The sequence below is a fragment of the Macrotis lagotis genome, chromosome 3 (assembly GCF_037893015.1).
Source record: "Macrotis lagotis isolate mMagLag1 chromosome 3, bilby.v1.9.chrom.fasta, whole genome shotgun sequence".
NCBI classification, from domain to species: Eukaryota; Metazoa; Chordata; class Mammalia; order Peramelemorphia; family Peramelidae; genus Macrotis; species Macrotis lagotis.
In genome coordinates, this window is record NC_133660.1 from 34404943 (window position 1) to 34422081 (window position 17139).

General features: G+C 38.6%; 1 protein-coding gene across 1 annotated transcript in view; it reads right to left on the minus strand.

Moving 5' to 3' along the window:
• ADAMTS3 (ADAM metallopeptidase with thrombospondin type 1 motif 3) overlaps positions 1-16310 on the minus strand; it is a 296116-nt gene extending 279806 nt beyond the window's left edge. The window contains exons 1-2 of the mRNA XM_074228436.1: positions 16082-16310; positions 14364-14391 (exon numbers count right to left, since the gene is read on the minus strand). Coding sequence (XP_074084537.1) covers positions 14364-14391; positions 16082-16150 — 97 coding nt within the window. The 5' untranslated portion in view covers positions 16151-16310. The remainder of the gene's footprint in view (positions 1-14363; positions 14392-16081) is intronic.
• Positions 16311-17139: the final 829 nt, after the last annotated feature.

Sequence of the window (17139 nt, forward strand, 5' to 3'; positions counted from 1 at the left end):
AAAGAGTAATTGTCCAGTGGATTAGGATAGGTACAAAAGAATAGTCGTAAATGACTGTAGTAATCTATTGTTTGAGAAACCCAAAAACATTAGAACTCATAATTTAACAAAAATTGTTGGGAAAACTGGAAAATAGAATGGAAAAACTAAGCATAGACCCACATCTCACACCCTATACCAAAATAAAGTTAAATAGGTACAAAGTTTAGACATAAAGGGTGATAATATAGTCCAAGTAACAGATCAAGAAATACTCTGTCAGATATATAGAAAGGGGAGAAATTTATGACTAAACAAAAAATATAGTACATTAAATGCAAAATGGATGATTTGGACTATATTAAATTTAAAATTTTTTATACCAATAAAATGAATGCTGTCAAGATTAGAAGAAAAACAAAAAGCTGAGAAACAATTTTCACAGCTAGAGGCTCTGATAAAGTTCTCATTTCTAAAATATATAGAGAATTGAATCAAATTTATAATGTTACAAATAATTCCCCAATTGATAAATGGTCAAAGGATATGAAAAGACAATGTTCAAATAAAGAAATTAAAGTTAGGAGCAACTAGGTGGTGCAGTGGCCCTGGAGTCAGTAGAACTTGAGTTCAAATCCAGCCTCAGACACTTAATAATCTAGTCGTGTATTCTTGGGCAAGTCATTTAACCCTTGCAAAAAAAGAAGAAAGAAATTAAATTTATATATAATCATATGAAAAATGCTCCATATTATTAGTGGTTAGAGAAATGTTTATTAAAACAACTATGAGATACCACCTCACATCTATCAGATTGGCTGTGATGACAAAAAGAGAAAATAATCAATGTTAGAGAGATTGTGGGAGAATTGGAATATTGGTGGAGTTAACTGATCCAACCATTCTGGAGAGCAATATGGAACTAGACCCAAAAGAGAAATAAATCTGATCATTCCCTTTGGTCTAGGTTTATATCTAAAAGAAATCTTTAAAAAATTGGAAGAGTCCCACATATTCCAAAATATTCATGTCAGTTCTTTTTGTGATGGTGAGGATTAGAAATTGAGAGGTTGCCCATCAATTGGGGAATGATTGAACACGGTATGGTATATGAATGTTATGGAGTACTATTGTTTTATAAGAAATCATGAATGGTCATACTCTAGAAAAGTGTGAAATGAATTACAGGAACTGATGCTGAGTGAAGGAAGAAAAACCAAGAGAATTTGTACACATTAACAACAACATTGTGAATTGATAACTTTGATGGATGCTACTCCTATCAGCAGTTCTCAGACAACCCTGGGAGACCTGCTATAGACAATGCTATACACATCCAGATAAAAACAGAACAAAACAAAACAACAACAACAAAATCCCAAACTACAGAATCTGAATGAATACTATTTTTACTTTATTAAAATTTCCTCTTATTTTTTTTCTTCTTGTCCCATGGCTTGCTTTATTTTCCCTTAGTCCTAATTCCTCATACAGTTAAATGCAAATATACAAGTACAATGTTCATTAGACTGTTCACTGATATAAGGAGAGGTGTGGGAAGGGAGAGTAGAAGAAAATTGTGTAACTAATAAATATTCATATGGATGAATGTTGAAAAACATTCAAAACATGTAATTTGAAAAATAAAATATCAAAAAAAGCCAAGTCCATTGGAATAACCTGAGGTATATGAACTGATTATGAATGTATCAGCACTTGTTAATCCTTAATTATCAACATGGTGTCAATGGGGCAACCTGGACCTAGCAAAAGCAAGTAACTCATACCTTGACAAGGAAACATCAGTGTCCGGGGGGGAAAATGTCTTCAACAATGAGTGCCATGAGAATTTTGCAGTTTTTAATAGACAAGTGCAGCTTGCTTTTTTTTCCTTTTCTCCTTTCCTTCCTTCCTTCTCTCCTTCCCTCCTCTCCCTCCTCTTTTTTTCCTCCTTTCCCTCTATCTACAATAGGCAATTATATCCTGACCTGCTGGTGCTCTGCCCAGAGGGATATAAATTTTGATCACTGAAACCTCAAAAGATATCTTGAGGTTTAAAGGCTAGATTTCTTTCTTAAGGACCATGTCTTTAACTCAAATCACTCTTGCTCTCATGAATTGTCCAACAAAGATCCCAGTCCAAGTCTCATTTGAACATCATTTAAGTTCTGCTGACTCAGAGTGAGTGTAAATAGCAATGGTTTCTGTTTTGGCCTGAAACCCTGAGAAATCTTCCACTCACAGAATGATTTATTTTTTTGTTTAGGTGAAAGAGGTCATTCTCTGCTGCATTTTTTACCTAGACTTAATCACTGAATGAGTATTGCCTCAGACAAACTGAGATCTGGAAAAGACCTTAGTTTAAAAAGACCAAAGTATCCCATTGCATGAGGAGACATCTCCAGTTGTCCTGATCTAAATCTTGCCACTGGATCCAGAAGGCTCAGGGGGAAAGAATGTGGCTGGTGAACAGCCTCCCTTTCACTTAAATCTAATTCACTTTTAAGTCATGATCTCACCTTCCCAATATCATAGTCTTCTTCCAGAACAAAGGACAAGCAACAACAGGGAGACATCCAAGCCAAAAATAACATTACCTTGGTATCTTCGCTCATGAGGATTATGCAAATTGATCATGATGATAATAATGCTTATGGCTCCTGAGAATTTTACTTCTATCAGGAGAGTTGAAAGGAATATACTTTGTCAGAATGTTGGGGTACAAGGCAGGCATAAAACAATTGAGGCATGAAAAAAGAATTACACTGAAAAGAGAAAATGGAGGCATTAGAGGATAATTAACACCACATGAAGAGGCACAAAGGACCTATTATAGTAAAGATAAAGAACGAAGAGTATAGACATTGAGTAAAATTCAAAACAGATTTGACTCAAAAAGGGACCAATTAGTGCTTAGAAATTTATTTTATCCTACAGGTAAATAAGAGGGAAAAGAGGAAAGAACTCAAACATTTGCAAAAGGATGAATGTTGGAAACTATCATTGGGGCAATAAACATCCAGAAAAATAGCCCATTAAAATCATTGTAATTTTAAAATGTCCGTATTATCTATGCCACCTTTTTAGATCATTATCAGTTGTAGAATGCTGTCAATTCAAAACGAATACCAAGAAAATTGCAGGGCAGCAAACATCAGTGTGTGCCTAGTTACAGGCTGCTCAATCTCTACTTCATAGCCCATACTTCTTAACCCCATTTGCCTTGCAAAAACCTAAAAAAAAAAAAACCATAGCCCATACTTATTCAGATTTTTCCAATTTACAAACTGCTCCTTGGGATTAGATGAGGTACTTTTTTGAGGTACATGAATTTTGAGTCATTATAATACCACGCAGAACAATAAACATTTAATTTAGAGCATTATCAATGATGCTATAGGTTAGGGGACTAAAAAATAAACAATAATAAACATAAGTCTGTAAAATAGAGATAAATTCATATATGTACCTCATAGGGTGAGGTGAAGAAAATGTTCTATAAACCTTAAAAAGTTATAAGAATGTGTTATAATGATGTTATAATGATCTTTCTTTGGAGTCAAGTGATTATTTGACCCTCAGCATTGCTGCTAATAGCTTTTCAAGTATCTAACTTCCTTTTGGGGGACCTACATAAGCATCAAGAAAACATGACTGACCAATATGTTTGGCATCTAAGGACCTTTTGATTGTGTTGGGAAAAAAAGAGACCAACAGACTGCCTTCTGTGGGGGGTGGGGGAGAGGGAAGCAAGATTGGGGGAAAATTGTAAAATTCAAAATGAAAAAATCTTAAAAAAAAAAAAAAAGGATGTCATCCACCAAAAGCGCTAAGCCATTGAAGCTATTTAACCAACTATGAGACCCACTGAACATGAAATGTCAAGTTATTGGAACATGATTGAAGCTGGGGCATTATATCTCAACTACTATTCTCAAAAGATTTTGCATGGCACAGTACCCTGGATTTTCTCAATCCCCTAGTCCATTTTTATAATCATATGGCTAATGTTGGGTGGAAAGACTCAATAAGAGAGTTATAAGCTGGATACAGTAAGCTGGAACAATTGTGCGAATTGTGTTGTGTGAATTCAGTATCATGGGAGAGCAGATGACTGGACTCATGACCTATATTCTCCTTTTTAACCTCTCTCTATATACTATGTCCTCCAAGAAGACCAATTACGCTGAATTTGATAGGAAATGTGGTGAACATGGAGGGAAACAACGGTTACTTCAAAAAAACTTATAATAAATTAAATGAAACAACTTCGAATAAAAGATCCCGGGGTTGAGGGATCAGAAGACCTAAGTTTCTATTCCTACTGTGCTAAGAAATGGATAACCTTGAACAAAGACCTAAGCTTCTTTGCCTATAAAAGGAAGAAGCTGGAGAACATTATGTTGAGGAGGTCTTCGGATAAAGGGCATGAAATGGGGTATCAAAATGTAAATGACAAAGAAGAAGGATACATTATTAAGGGACAGCATTGGTATTCAGAGAACTCCCAATATGAAGAAAACCAAAAAACAGCAAAACAGAAATGAACTCAGGCCACACTTTACACCATATTGCACAACACATTCTAAATGGATGTGTGAAAGATTATACGAAGAAGAGAAGCCGATCATACACATTTCACAAAGATGGGTTAAGAGCTGTATTTTTAAACACACAAGGAATGGAGGCAATTAGAGAAAAATAAAATAGATAACTTTGATTTAAAAAGGAAATGCTTTTGAACAAACAAAATCAATATACTTGGAAGAAGAAAAACAATCAAATGAGGAGAAAATCTTGTATTAAACCTCCTGATAAGAGTTTAGTATTCAAGAGATATAGATAACTATTGATTACTTATATCATGATGCAGAGGTTGTTTAGTAACAAATAGAGACTGAATACTGAATTGCAGTATTAAAAAATGAATCATCATAAAATTTTAAAAAAGAACAAAATGAAACAAAGATGCAAGAAAAACTTGAAGAAAGTGGAAAAGAAAAGAAGCCGCTTAGAACAAACTCATGACCCCACCTATGGGCTACAGGAAAAGTAGAGAGGACTGAATCCAGATTTCTAAATGGGAGGAGGGAGTCTGCTTCTTAAAAAATTGTTATTGTTCAATCGCACCTGATTCTTCGTAAATCCATTTGAGATTTTCTTGGCAAAGATACTGGAATGGTTTGTCACTTCCTTCTCCAACTCATTCAGGAAACTGAAGCTAACAATATAGCATGATTTGCCCAGGGTCACACAGCTACTAAGTGTATTGAGCCAGTTTTGAACTCAAATCTTTCTGATTCTAAGTCTATGGTTCCATCTCCTTACTGTCCCAGGGGGGCTTCCATCACTCTTCCAGTAGGTTTCAGCTAAAGACAGCATATGTTAAAAGTCAAGGATAGATTGGGTCTACAAAGAATCCATAGGGAAAACTGTATAATGAGAACATTTTGAAGATGTTAATAAAAGGATTTCCACATGTGATATCTAAGCTTGAGCCCATGTTCCTTTGCACTCTGTATACAGTCATAGGAGAGTGATACATACTTTGGATTATCAAGGATTATGCCACCTCATTAGATCACCTTGGAAAATATCCCTTTCTAAAAGATAATTGAATGTGCTTTATTAAATGAAATAAATTACTAAACATAGTGGGCTTCTGAGTCATACAGAATTAAAAAAAAAGAAAATTAAAAAATGGAAAAAGCATACCCCCAATCCTTCAGGGCTATCCCTGAGAAAGTAGCTCAAAACCATGGAATACAAATAGTTAATTTTGTTTTGATGGAATTAAAAAGTTTTACACAAAGGTAATACAACCAGAATAAAAAGGAAAGCAGTCAATGAAGGAGAAAAAAAATATTTGCATCAAAGTTTTTGATGTATGTTTGGAATTTTGTATAAAAAGTTCTAAAAATAAAAATTATAAATTATAAAACATATGAAAGTGTTTCAAATCAAGCAAATTCTAAGGTTTCATCAGCAAATTGGGAGAGGACAAATGACAAGAAAGATCAATGAGAAGTTGTTGAAAAAAAAGGCACAAGAATACATGATTGTCAGAGCTGTGATTTGTTCAATGTTTGAATTGATTGAATTGAATTAAATTGAATTCCAATATAAATTGGAAGTACTTTAAAAAATGGCTAAAATGCCCATGCCCATTAACTCCTTGTTAATCATATTCCCCAAAAAAGTCAGACAGAAAGAATATCTATCTACAGATATATGTGTGTGTATATGCATGTAAATTGTAGCTATATTTATTTTGAAGCAAAGAACTGGAAACAACATAGACACTCATGAATTACAGAATGTTTGACCAATATTGTAGTGCATGAATGTAATGGAATGTGGTTGTGCTTTAGGTAATTACAAATAAGATGAAAACAGAGAAACATAAAAACACTTATAGAAAGACCAACCGCAAAACAATCAAAACTGAATGTTGAAAAATTACAATAGTCAAGTGTCACTCCAAGGATGAGCTATGAGAACACACACACACACACACACACACACACACACACACACACACACACACACACTGCCTTCTTTGCAATACAGGGACCCAGTGGAACCTGTAGATAATGGCAGACTATTTCTTGAATGCTTTTTTTCCTAATTCTTTTTTAGTCTTTGTTATAAGGAATGACTCTTTAGGAGGGATATATTGAGAAATGTAGGCACTATTAAAAAAAAAGAAAATATATCAATAAGATTTTTATAAGGGGGAAAATGGATTACCAAAAAAAGAAAAATGGAAAAGTCTTTAGCGATTCCCTACTCCAAGACTTGCAGATGAAAAAAACTGGTCTAGAGAAAAATAGTTTACTCAAGATCCCACAAGTATAAGTTGGAGAGCTTAAATTCAAAAGGATTCCTAATATAATTTTAAAAGGGGTTCAAATAAAAATTATTTGGTAGTTAGGTATTACAAGTGGAAAGAACCTGGACCAGAATCAGGAAAGTCCAAGTTCAAATCCTGCCTTAAACACTTCCAAACTATGTGATCATGGGCAAGTCACTTTAACCATGAGCTGCCTCAGTTTCCCCAACTGTAAATTGGAGATAATAATAGAATGTGCCCCCTAGAATTGTTTTGAGAATCAAATGAAGAAATCTACATAAATCATTTAGCACACTGTTTGGCACAGATATTTAATAAAATCTTGTCTCCTTCAGTGATAATGATGCTAATCCTTCTCATCCTCTTCCTATGCTGGCTCCTTATTCTCCTTTTGCTCCTCAAAGGTCAACCTATGATTCATGCCTTGGGCAGCAACTTCAAAATAGGGGACTGTCAGTCACAGGGGGATTTCATGTTCCCTGAAACTGTTAAGATAGATGGCAAGGCAAACTTTAAACAGTGTCAAATTGAATGCTGGCAACAGCACTTGAATCCTTACCTCTGGATCTTTTCACATACGGCATTTTGCCTTCTTAATTCTCCCTCAAAGAATTCCTCTACTTAATTGAAAATGCAACTAAAGCACTATCCTCGGCATGAAGCCCTCTCTGATCTCCCTAACTGCTGGCAACCTTCCTTCCCAAACACCCTTGTATATATTGGTATGAATTTATTTCATATTTATAAGATATATATATGAATGACTTATCTCTCCCATATAAAAATCAGCAACTGAAATTCAAAGTCAAGGGCAACTAGGTGTGCAGTGAATAGAACACTGGCCCTGCAGTCAAGAGGAGTCAAATTCAAATCCAGCCTCAGACATGTGATACTTCCAAGCTGTGTAACTTTGGACAAGTGACTTAACCTGAAATGTCTTGCCAAAAAAAAGAAAAAGAAAAGAAAAAAAAATCAGCTAGTGGGTTAAGGCAATCCAAAGACAATGCAACACAATGACCAAAATGAGCAATTTGACATCAATCAGATAATTTACTGGTAGAAGCTTGAGAGGGAAAGAGAGAAAACTCATAAAAGAAGAGAATGTGTGGTCTACAGCACTGCAAGAAGTCTCTATAAGTTAGGTCCATCAAACTCCTAGACATAATACTGAATCGGAAAACTTTAGAAGGTTGAATAGATTTCACTGTCCCAAAGCATCAATTTCCAAGCTACATGGAATGAAAAGCTTTTGAAGCATAGAGCCCTGGCTAAAAAAGGTCTTATTGTAATCATAGGAAAACAGGAAGAGATTCCTGTCATTTAATCTGTTTTGGAGTAGTACCCAGGATGTGTTTGCACCATCCATTCGACAATGATCTGCCAAACACTGCAAAGAGAACAACAATTTATCCCAAGGCTGTTTCTATCTGAAATTTCTTGAAAATGATGAGAACAAATGAATCACTTTAAAACAATGCTTTCAATGGATGTTGTCATCTGAAATAGTTCTAATCTCCAAGGTATATGGAACCAAAAAGTTTCCAAATATAGATCTAAAGAAATTGCTTTTAGGTATGGCCAGGTACCAGTTTCCAGTCACTGGAAACTGAGAGAGGGTTTTCCATTGGTCAGCAGCCTTTTCTCCATTGACGCTGCAACACACTAAAAGTCATCTCAAACTCTATGTATTTTCACCATAATCTTTCTAACTGTCAGATAAAACCTTTAAGTGAAGTTGGCAGCTCACACAGGGTCAAATTCTATAAATACTCATCATCCCAAACCCACAATAATCATGTTTATGAACAATAGACTGCAATTCCACCACAAAACATTAGACTGTCTTTCCTAAGAATTTACAACAAGTCAGCAAAGTATTCTGAAAGCATTTGGGAAATGAAACTGAATTAATTACATCTGTCAACTGAGGTTACTAAGTCAAGAGATTCATTAGCCACATTCTGAAGAACATAAATCTACAGGTTCTATTTTAAGGAGGAGTTGAACCTTCTAGTAGCAACAAAATTCCACATATTTATTTAATGGGTTGTCAGAAAATAGAAATCTGTCTAAATGGTTAATTGATCCCATCTTTCAGGGGGGAAAAAAACAATGAAAATTTGCAGACTCTGTGACAGTCTCCAATTATCAGTCTCAGTATGCCAAGACCAAAAAAAAGTTTTTGAAAAAGAAAATGCCAAAAACATCTATGCTACCATAATAATTCAGCAAGCAGTATATCACCAAGATGACCTGGTAATCTGACAAAAGAAGGCCATAGGGTGGTTATCCAGGAGCGATGGTGATGGCATTCTACTTTGGGAAATTAAGCAAGGGTCATCATTGGCAACACATGCATTCCTAGGAGTATAGCCAAGTTCTTCCTATCTGAACCACTGATGATTTTACCAGGCAACCTAGAATTGCCCCTAATGGATTTTCAAGATAATTTGGGCTGGCTACCCTCAGTCAAAAGGATGATCAGCCCTGCCTAAAAGCAGGGAAAGGCTCAAAGTGACCTTGGGGGTTTGTTCCAACCCTAGGATTCCAAGATTAGGTTACCATAGTTACCTGAGACACAGAAAAGAAGCTGGGGTGCATCAAAAGCATAGGGGTGGAATACTTCAATGATGAAGGCAAAAAAAGTTCTGATAATATGCTATACAAATATTACATATATTGGCTAAGAAACTTAAGGGATACAATAACAATTGTAATAAATGAGGCTAGCAACAATTTTCTCAGTTCTCTTTGGTTATGGGGACTTCAACACCATATATGATTGAAATCCATAGATAATTTTTTAGTCAATAAATTCAACTTCACCATCCATCAAACATTTTAACACAAATTGCTAGCAAATGGAAGGGAAATAAAACTGAAGTGAAGAAAGAGAAAAGACCTGAGATAATTCTGAATATTCACCTAACCACTAATCCTAGAATCAGGAAAAACAGCGTATGAATCCTACCTTACACACTCACTCATTTTGTGATCCCAGGCAAGTCTCTCAGACTCAGTTTCTTCATCTGTAATGGCGATGATAAAGGCAACTACCTCATAAGGTTGTTGTGAGGATCAAATGAGATAACATACAAAAAACTCTTTATAAACTTTAAAGCTAAAGGTGAGGGTAATGTTAGGGGGGAGGGTGGAACAAGCACTTTTTAAGTGCCTAATATTTGCCGGAAACTATACTAATCACTTTACAATTCCAGGAAAGTGTTGCTATTATCTCTATTTTACAATGGAGGAAAATAGCAAAGAGAAGTTAAAGTGATTTGCCCAGAGTCACACAGCTAGTAACTGTCTGACACTGGATTTGAACTCAAGTCTTCCTGATTCCAGCCCAGCACTCTATCTACACTCTACTTCCTCTTCTCAGTTATAAATGCTAATTATCATCATCATCATTATTATGTCATATTTACTACCTGATCAAACAAGCTTGAAAATTATCAAAAAAGTTTTAAGACAAATGGATAACCAGAAATGATGGGGTAACTGGCTACATGATGTTGGGGAAGGGGGAGAGGCAAGAGGGACCAAAAAAATAAGAAAATGCAGAATTAAATCCAGCCAGAAAAAAATCAATGTGTCCCATGCCTGGGGATGGTGGAGGAATAGCCACTACTACAATAAAACTTGGTCATATTTTCCCCCAAATAATTCAGAGCAGTCCCAGTGTGGTGCCTGAAGAAGAAAAGGTAGTAATCAGAAAGATTCTTTGGCAGATTCTCCAGTTTTTATAGCATGCTCAGCTGTCCCAAACTTTGTGTGTCACCAAAACTTATCTTCATTACTCAAAAAGAAGAGTCAGCAAGAATACCCATAATTACCCCCCCAAAAGCCTACAATTCCATTCCATGAGTCAGAAAAGAAAAGACTTTTGGAGGAAGAGGGGGATTAGGTTAGTCATATCACAGCAAACAGACATGCATGTTGTCTCTGATGCAGATGGGGTTGGAGAAATGGATCAAGACTCAAAATCTGAGTCATTTGACCAAGCTCAGTTTCTAACATGGTCAGATCCAACCACAAAACAAGAGACCATTTTTCCAAGGGATAGTGTGGGAAGAAGGGTAAAACATTGCCCTTTTGCATCGCCACAGGTCATCTTTTTATGTTTTCATCAGTCAATGGTAAGTATTTATTAAGTGCCTACATCTACTGAAGATGCTTGAAAAGTCAACCAGATGATAATGAAAATTTAGTTTCTCCATGGTTATTATTCATGAAATTTTCATGGTGTCTTTAACATTCAATTGGGTAGAATTAATCAGTTCTGTACAATTCAATCCACTTCATATGTTAGAAGATTATACACATAGGACAAATATAAGACCTCTTGTCCATGGCCTCTCTGAGAAGTCAACAACTGCTCACCATTACCGGAAGGGGAAAGAGAAGGGAAAGAGAAGGAGGAAGACAAAGAGGAAGGGAGGGGTGGGGAGGTGAAAGAAAAAGACTAGGAAGTGAATGCTATTATGATTTTAGAGTTGAGAAGACTGAGGCAAATAGAAGTGACTTGCCATGGGTGACTGAGTTATTAAGTATCTGAGACAAAATTTGAACTCAGGTCTTCCTGATTCCAGGTTCAATGTTCTATTTGAATGTGTTACATTCAAACAATGATATAAAAATAAGATATATATATACACACACACACACACACATCCCAATTTTAGGCAAGTAAATCTAGCTAAATATTAAGGTATCCATTTTATGACACTCAAAAAAAATCTACAAAATGTTTTCTAAAGTAAACTATTTGTAAACCAGATTTTGCCATAATAGTTAGAAAAATGACCAAAACCCAAATTTCAAATAATATCACTTAAACATACACATACACATACACACACACACACACACACACACACACTCAACTCAAAATCCTTTGGGTGTGGAAGAGAGTTTCCCTTAAATTATTTGAAAATAGCTAAACCTAGATCTCATAACATGAGATTCACTAGCACATCAACACACTTTTTGTCTTTGACTTTGTAACTCTGTCTGAATCTGTTTCTGTCTCTCTCTACACCCCCTTCCCCTGGAAAGAGTTGGTTGAATCCTTAGATAAAAGTTGTTATAATTGTTACTCATAATGGAAATAGGATCTGGTCTTGTGGTTATGGTGATTAAAGGGATCTTCCAGATAAGGAAATCCCCCTACCAGTGCAAGTGGGCAGCTTTTGTACACTCTGTAGTGTAAAGAGTTGCCAAGATCACTAAAAGGTTTAAAGGTTGCCCATGGTCATGATGGTTTCTTGATCGTGATGGTTTCAGGGGTGGACCTAAGTCTTTCCATTTTCCTTGGCCAGCTCTCTATCCAACCTCGATAATAATAGTAAAGGTCAGACCTCAAGTCTGAACCAGGGCAATTTGTTGGATGAGGCACTGGTCCCATCTCAAACAAGTTGATTCTCATTGAAAGTGTTCCCTGAAGAATAGATAATCATAAAAACGTATTCTTAAATTCAAAGTATGCAAGATTTTTAAAAACTTCATTAATAGTTATTGAAGAAAACCTTCTTTTAAGTCCCCAAGTTGATTCAGAAGTAGCATCATGAAGTAATAGAAAGTAGGCTGGATTTGGAGTCAAGACTCTGAGGTTCAATGTCTTCATGTGTAAAAGGAGGCTGATAACCCTGCACTATCAATGTAACTGGTATTCTGTGAGGAAGATGCTTTACAATTTGAATATGATTGTAGAATCTTTTAAATCATTCATATCATTATATTTGGTTCTAGAGTTGTGACTTCAGCATTGTAAGAACACAGATATAACAACAACTTGAGATTATGTGGTAGAGAGGAGGCTTGAAACCTGTTTTCCTTCCAGAAAACCCTAAAACTTACCTATTGAGTGTGAGCCTGAAATGGTAGGAGGGAATTCCCACACCAGGAATTCCTTGCTGAGGCAATTAGATGTTTTATAGGTTCTTTTTTAAAAGTTTCATAAGCTCAACAGACCAAAGAGCAGAAGAGATCCTAGCTAATAAATAAACATTACAAATGGCTATTTATAAAGGCCATATGCCTAAAATAAAATGAAAAGTTTTCTTTCCTTTCCACCCCACAAGATCTATGACCTGCTCTCATCATCTAACACAAAAGACCTAAGGGATCTAACATTTAAAAAGTAGGTAGGAGGCAAATTCAGGGAGTAGAATTCCTATTTATCTCCTAATAGCAATAAAGAATTTATCTTCTCCCCATCAATTGGAAAAAAAGTACAACTTTGGGAGACTATGGGAGAAGAATTCTTCCTTCTTTTCTAAAAGAAACAAATTGCTAGAATTTATCTTCTCTCCATCAGTAATTTTATACACGTGTATATATGTAATGTGTTTATAGTATGTATGTGTTTATGCCATAAAGCACAACTTCCTTTAAAGTTGACTTGAACATTCCTAGCTATGTCAATAAAGCAAATTCTTTACTCAAAGACAATTTTTTGCCAAGAGACTACAAGGAAATGTAGACAACAAAACCATGAATAAGATTGCAGCTTGTTGCCTAGAAAGTGTTTTTTTTTTCCCATTTGCAAGAATGTAAGTAAAAAGCTAAGGATATTATAATATTCATCATATAAATATTTTCATTTTGACTGAGGGGAAAAAAGGTCATTTTTTGCCTCATTTCTTACCTAGCCTTAATCACTGAATGGGTGTTGCTTCATTCAAGCTGAGACCTGGAAAAGACCTCAGGTTAAAAAGGCCAAGCTTCCATCTCTCACTGGGTCACCTCCAGTTCTGGTCTTTATCCTGCCACTGGACCCAGATGGTTCCAGAGGAGAAAGTGAAGCTGGTGACATGGCTCAGCCCTCCTCCCTCATTTAAATCCAATTCACTTGCAAGTCATGGTATCACTTTCCTGGTGTCAAGGTCTTCTTTGAGAATGAAAGACAAATAACAATATTACAATAATGAATTAAAATTTTATGATAAATTTAAGGTTTGTGGAATCCTACAGTCAGTCTCTCCATCAATAAACAATTATTAAGCACCAAATATGTGCTAACAGCTGAAGATATAAGAAAAAGCAAGAGTCCATCCCTGCCTTCAAGGAGCTTACAATCTAATATGGAAAACAAGCAAAATGCATATATGAACAAGACAATCTGTATATAATGATGGTGATGGTCCTTCATTCTCAAGGAAAACGACATGAGAGAGGTGATGCCATGATAAGCACATGAATTGGATTTGAATGAGGGGGTGCTGTGCTAAGTCACTTGCCTCACTTTTTCTTTCTGTATGGGTGTATGAAATAATAAAAATAATAAACAATTTTAAGAAGATCTTGTTAATTAGAAAAAAGAAAGGGGAAAAATATGGGGGAACAAATAAAAGAAGGACAATCGTCCCCCTAACCATTCAGATACAGCTTCACTTGAGATGAGGCAACTAATGAATGGGGGAGAACACTGCCAACTACATAGCAAGATATCCATCAGAAACATTTTTAAGCTAACTTTCAGAATTTACTTGACATCTTACTGTTGAAAAGAATCAATAAGGCTTACCTATTTGCACCATTCCTTCGTTATCTACCTGAAAAGAGGAAAAAAAAGAGAAAGAAAAAAGTTACTGGAGGTCCTGTCCTATCTAATGAGCATTTTCTCCTGAAAATTTTCTACTTTCCAGTAATGATGATGAGAAACTAGCTAGCCACTAAAGCAGTCCCAGATTTCTCTGCCTTCATTCATCAATGATAGTGCGTGAGAGGCCGGCTGTCAGTGTATTTGCCTATTTGTACCCACACCCCAACACTTACACTACTATCAGGGACAGAACTCAAGTCGTCTTCACATCGAATGCCCTATTTTTGAAAATCATTGAAGCTGGGCCAGGTTGAAAGGATCCAAACCAAGATTTTGGTCAGGAAAGGAAGTGTTTAAATGACAAAGGCGGGATGATGGAGAGGGTAGGGTTCCTGGGGGCCCCTGGGGAGGAGATCTGTCCTGAAAAAGGACCCAACTCTGGGGATCTGAGCTCAGGAGAGAGTTTCTGGAAGTTTTGCTTTGGCTCAGAGCAGGCAGACTGGAAGACTGGAAGACTGGAAACACACTCAGCAAAGAAAGGCTGCATGCGTGCAAATTCCACAGTCTTCCTGTCCATATTTAATTTACAAAACGCAGCTCCTTCCTCCCATTTAGAGTTCTCAAGGACTCATCGAAGTTTACAACCTTCACCTTGAGTCTCCAAAAGAGTGGGGGTTGGGGAAGACCGACTGGGGGAAAGAAAACAGAACTTAGCTTTTTTAGAGAGGGGGGAGAAGGAGGAGGAGGAGGAGGAGCTGGAGTGGAAGGGGCTGTAGAGGAGGGAGGAGAGAAGAGGGAAAGTGGCCACAGAGGTAGGCTGGTGGGGCAAGAAAATGGAAAAGGCAGGAAAAGGCTGCCTGCCCCCCCCATCTGTCAAACCCCAAACCGGGCAGCGATTCTCCGTGGACACGTGGAGTACCGGCTCTTCCTGGATCCCGACCCCGGGAGAAAGCGACAAGCCCAGGGAGACAGGATGCCAAGGGAAGACAAGAAGCCAAGGCTCCTCCAGGGTCTCATTCATGAGTTGACACTTGGAGGGGAGGGGGAAGGGAGATTTGCAACACCGCCCCCCCCCCCCCAAGTCATTCTTCTGCTTGCTAGAGTGAGCGGGCGAGTTGCACCTAGGACAGGCCCTGGGCTCCAGGACCAGCTTTGCCCAACTCTCCTCCCGTGCAGTGTTTTGAAAAAGGACTCTCTCTCTCTCTCTCTCTCTCTCTCTCTCTCTCTCTCTCTCTCTCTCTCACACACACACACACACACACACACACACACACACACACACACACACACAAACACACACATCCCAGATACACACTCATACCAGATATACACACAGATACACTCATACCCCAGATACGTACACACACAACAGATACTCATATACCAGATACACACACACACACACACACACACACACACACCAGATACACACTCATACACCAGGTACACACATACACACTCATATACCAGATACACACACTCATACCCCAGATCCACACAGCAGACCCACACATGCCCCGGATACCGACACACACACACCCCATCCATCCATCCATCCATCCATCCATCCATCCATCCATCCATCCGGATCCGGCGTTCCCTCTCGGCTTGTGCAGAAGAGAGCAGAGAGGAGTGGGAGGAGAAGTCAAGTCTCGGGGGGCGGGGTGGGGGGAGTTTGTTTGTTTGTTTGTTCCACTTACTTGTCCATCAGCTGACGTCCTAACCTCTACCAGAGCAGCTGCTAGCCACCAAAGGGGCAGGAGGACCATCACGAGGCGATTTCACTTTTCAGTTACTTGGGCAAAGCAAAACTCGCCCAAAGGGGGCGGGGGGGAGGGGAGCAACCACAACAACCCCCCAAAAAGTTTCTTTCAAAAAAATAAAAAGGAAAAAAGAAAAAAGACTTGCTCCTCTGCGCTTTCCTTCCCCGAAAATGAAATTTGAGCTTTTATCCCAGCCTCCTTCCCCACCCCCCACCCCTCCTCCTCCTCCTCTGCAGCTTCTCCCCCCCTTTGCTCTCAAACTCAGTGTGCAAGAAGGAGAAAAAAGGGGAGAGAGGGGGAGAGAGAGAGAGAGAGAGAGAGAGAGAGAGAGAGAGCGAGGGAGAGGGAGAGGGAGGAGGGGAGGGCTGCGGGCGGCCCTTGGGCGGGATCTCTAAGCGGCGGGCCCCCGGCCGGTCCCTCCGGGCAGAGCCGAGGACGCCTGGGTCCTGGCGTGAGCGAGAGGGGAAGCGGAGAAAAGAGGGAGAGGAGGAGGAGGCCGAGGGAGGGAGGCGGGCGGGCAGGGGCGGGCAGGGGGCGGGAGGCGCGGGGTGGGGGCTGGGGGGGCGGAGGCAGGCGATCTGCGCCCGCATTGCAACCTGCGGGCCGCTAAGAGAGCGGCAGCGGCTCCTCCCTGCACCCCCATCCCCGCGGGGGGGCTGCCGGCCCACGTCACACACACACATGCAGGCACAACCACAATCACACCTCCACACTGCTAGGTCACACGCGCGCGCGCACACACAGACACACACATACACACACTCACATTCCGTTCCGATCACTTACAATCACATCACCCCCATTCACCTCCACACACATAATCACACAAGGGGGGGCAGCATGCATGCATGTATGATGCTGCAAGTGCATGCATGCATGTGTGCATATGTGCAGCGAGATCACCCCAACCTCCCGCTTTATCGGTGAGGGTGCTGCTCGGCACCCCCAGAAAGTGAGTGGAGCCAGCTGGCAGAGGATGGAGGGGGATGCCAGCT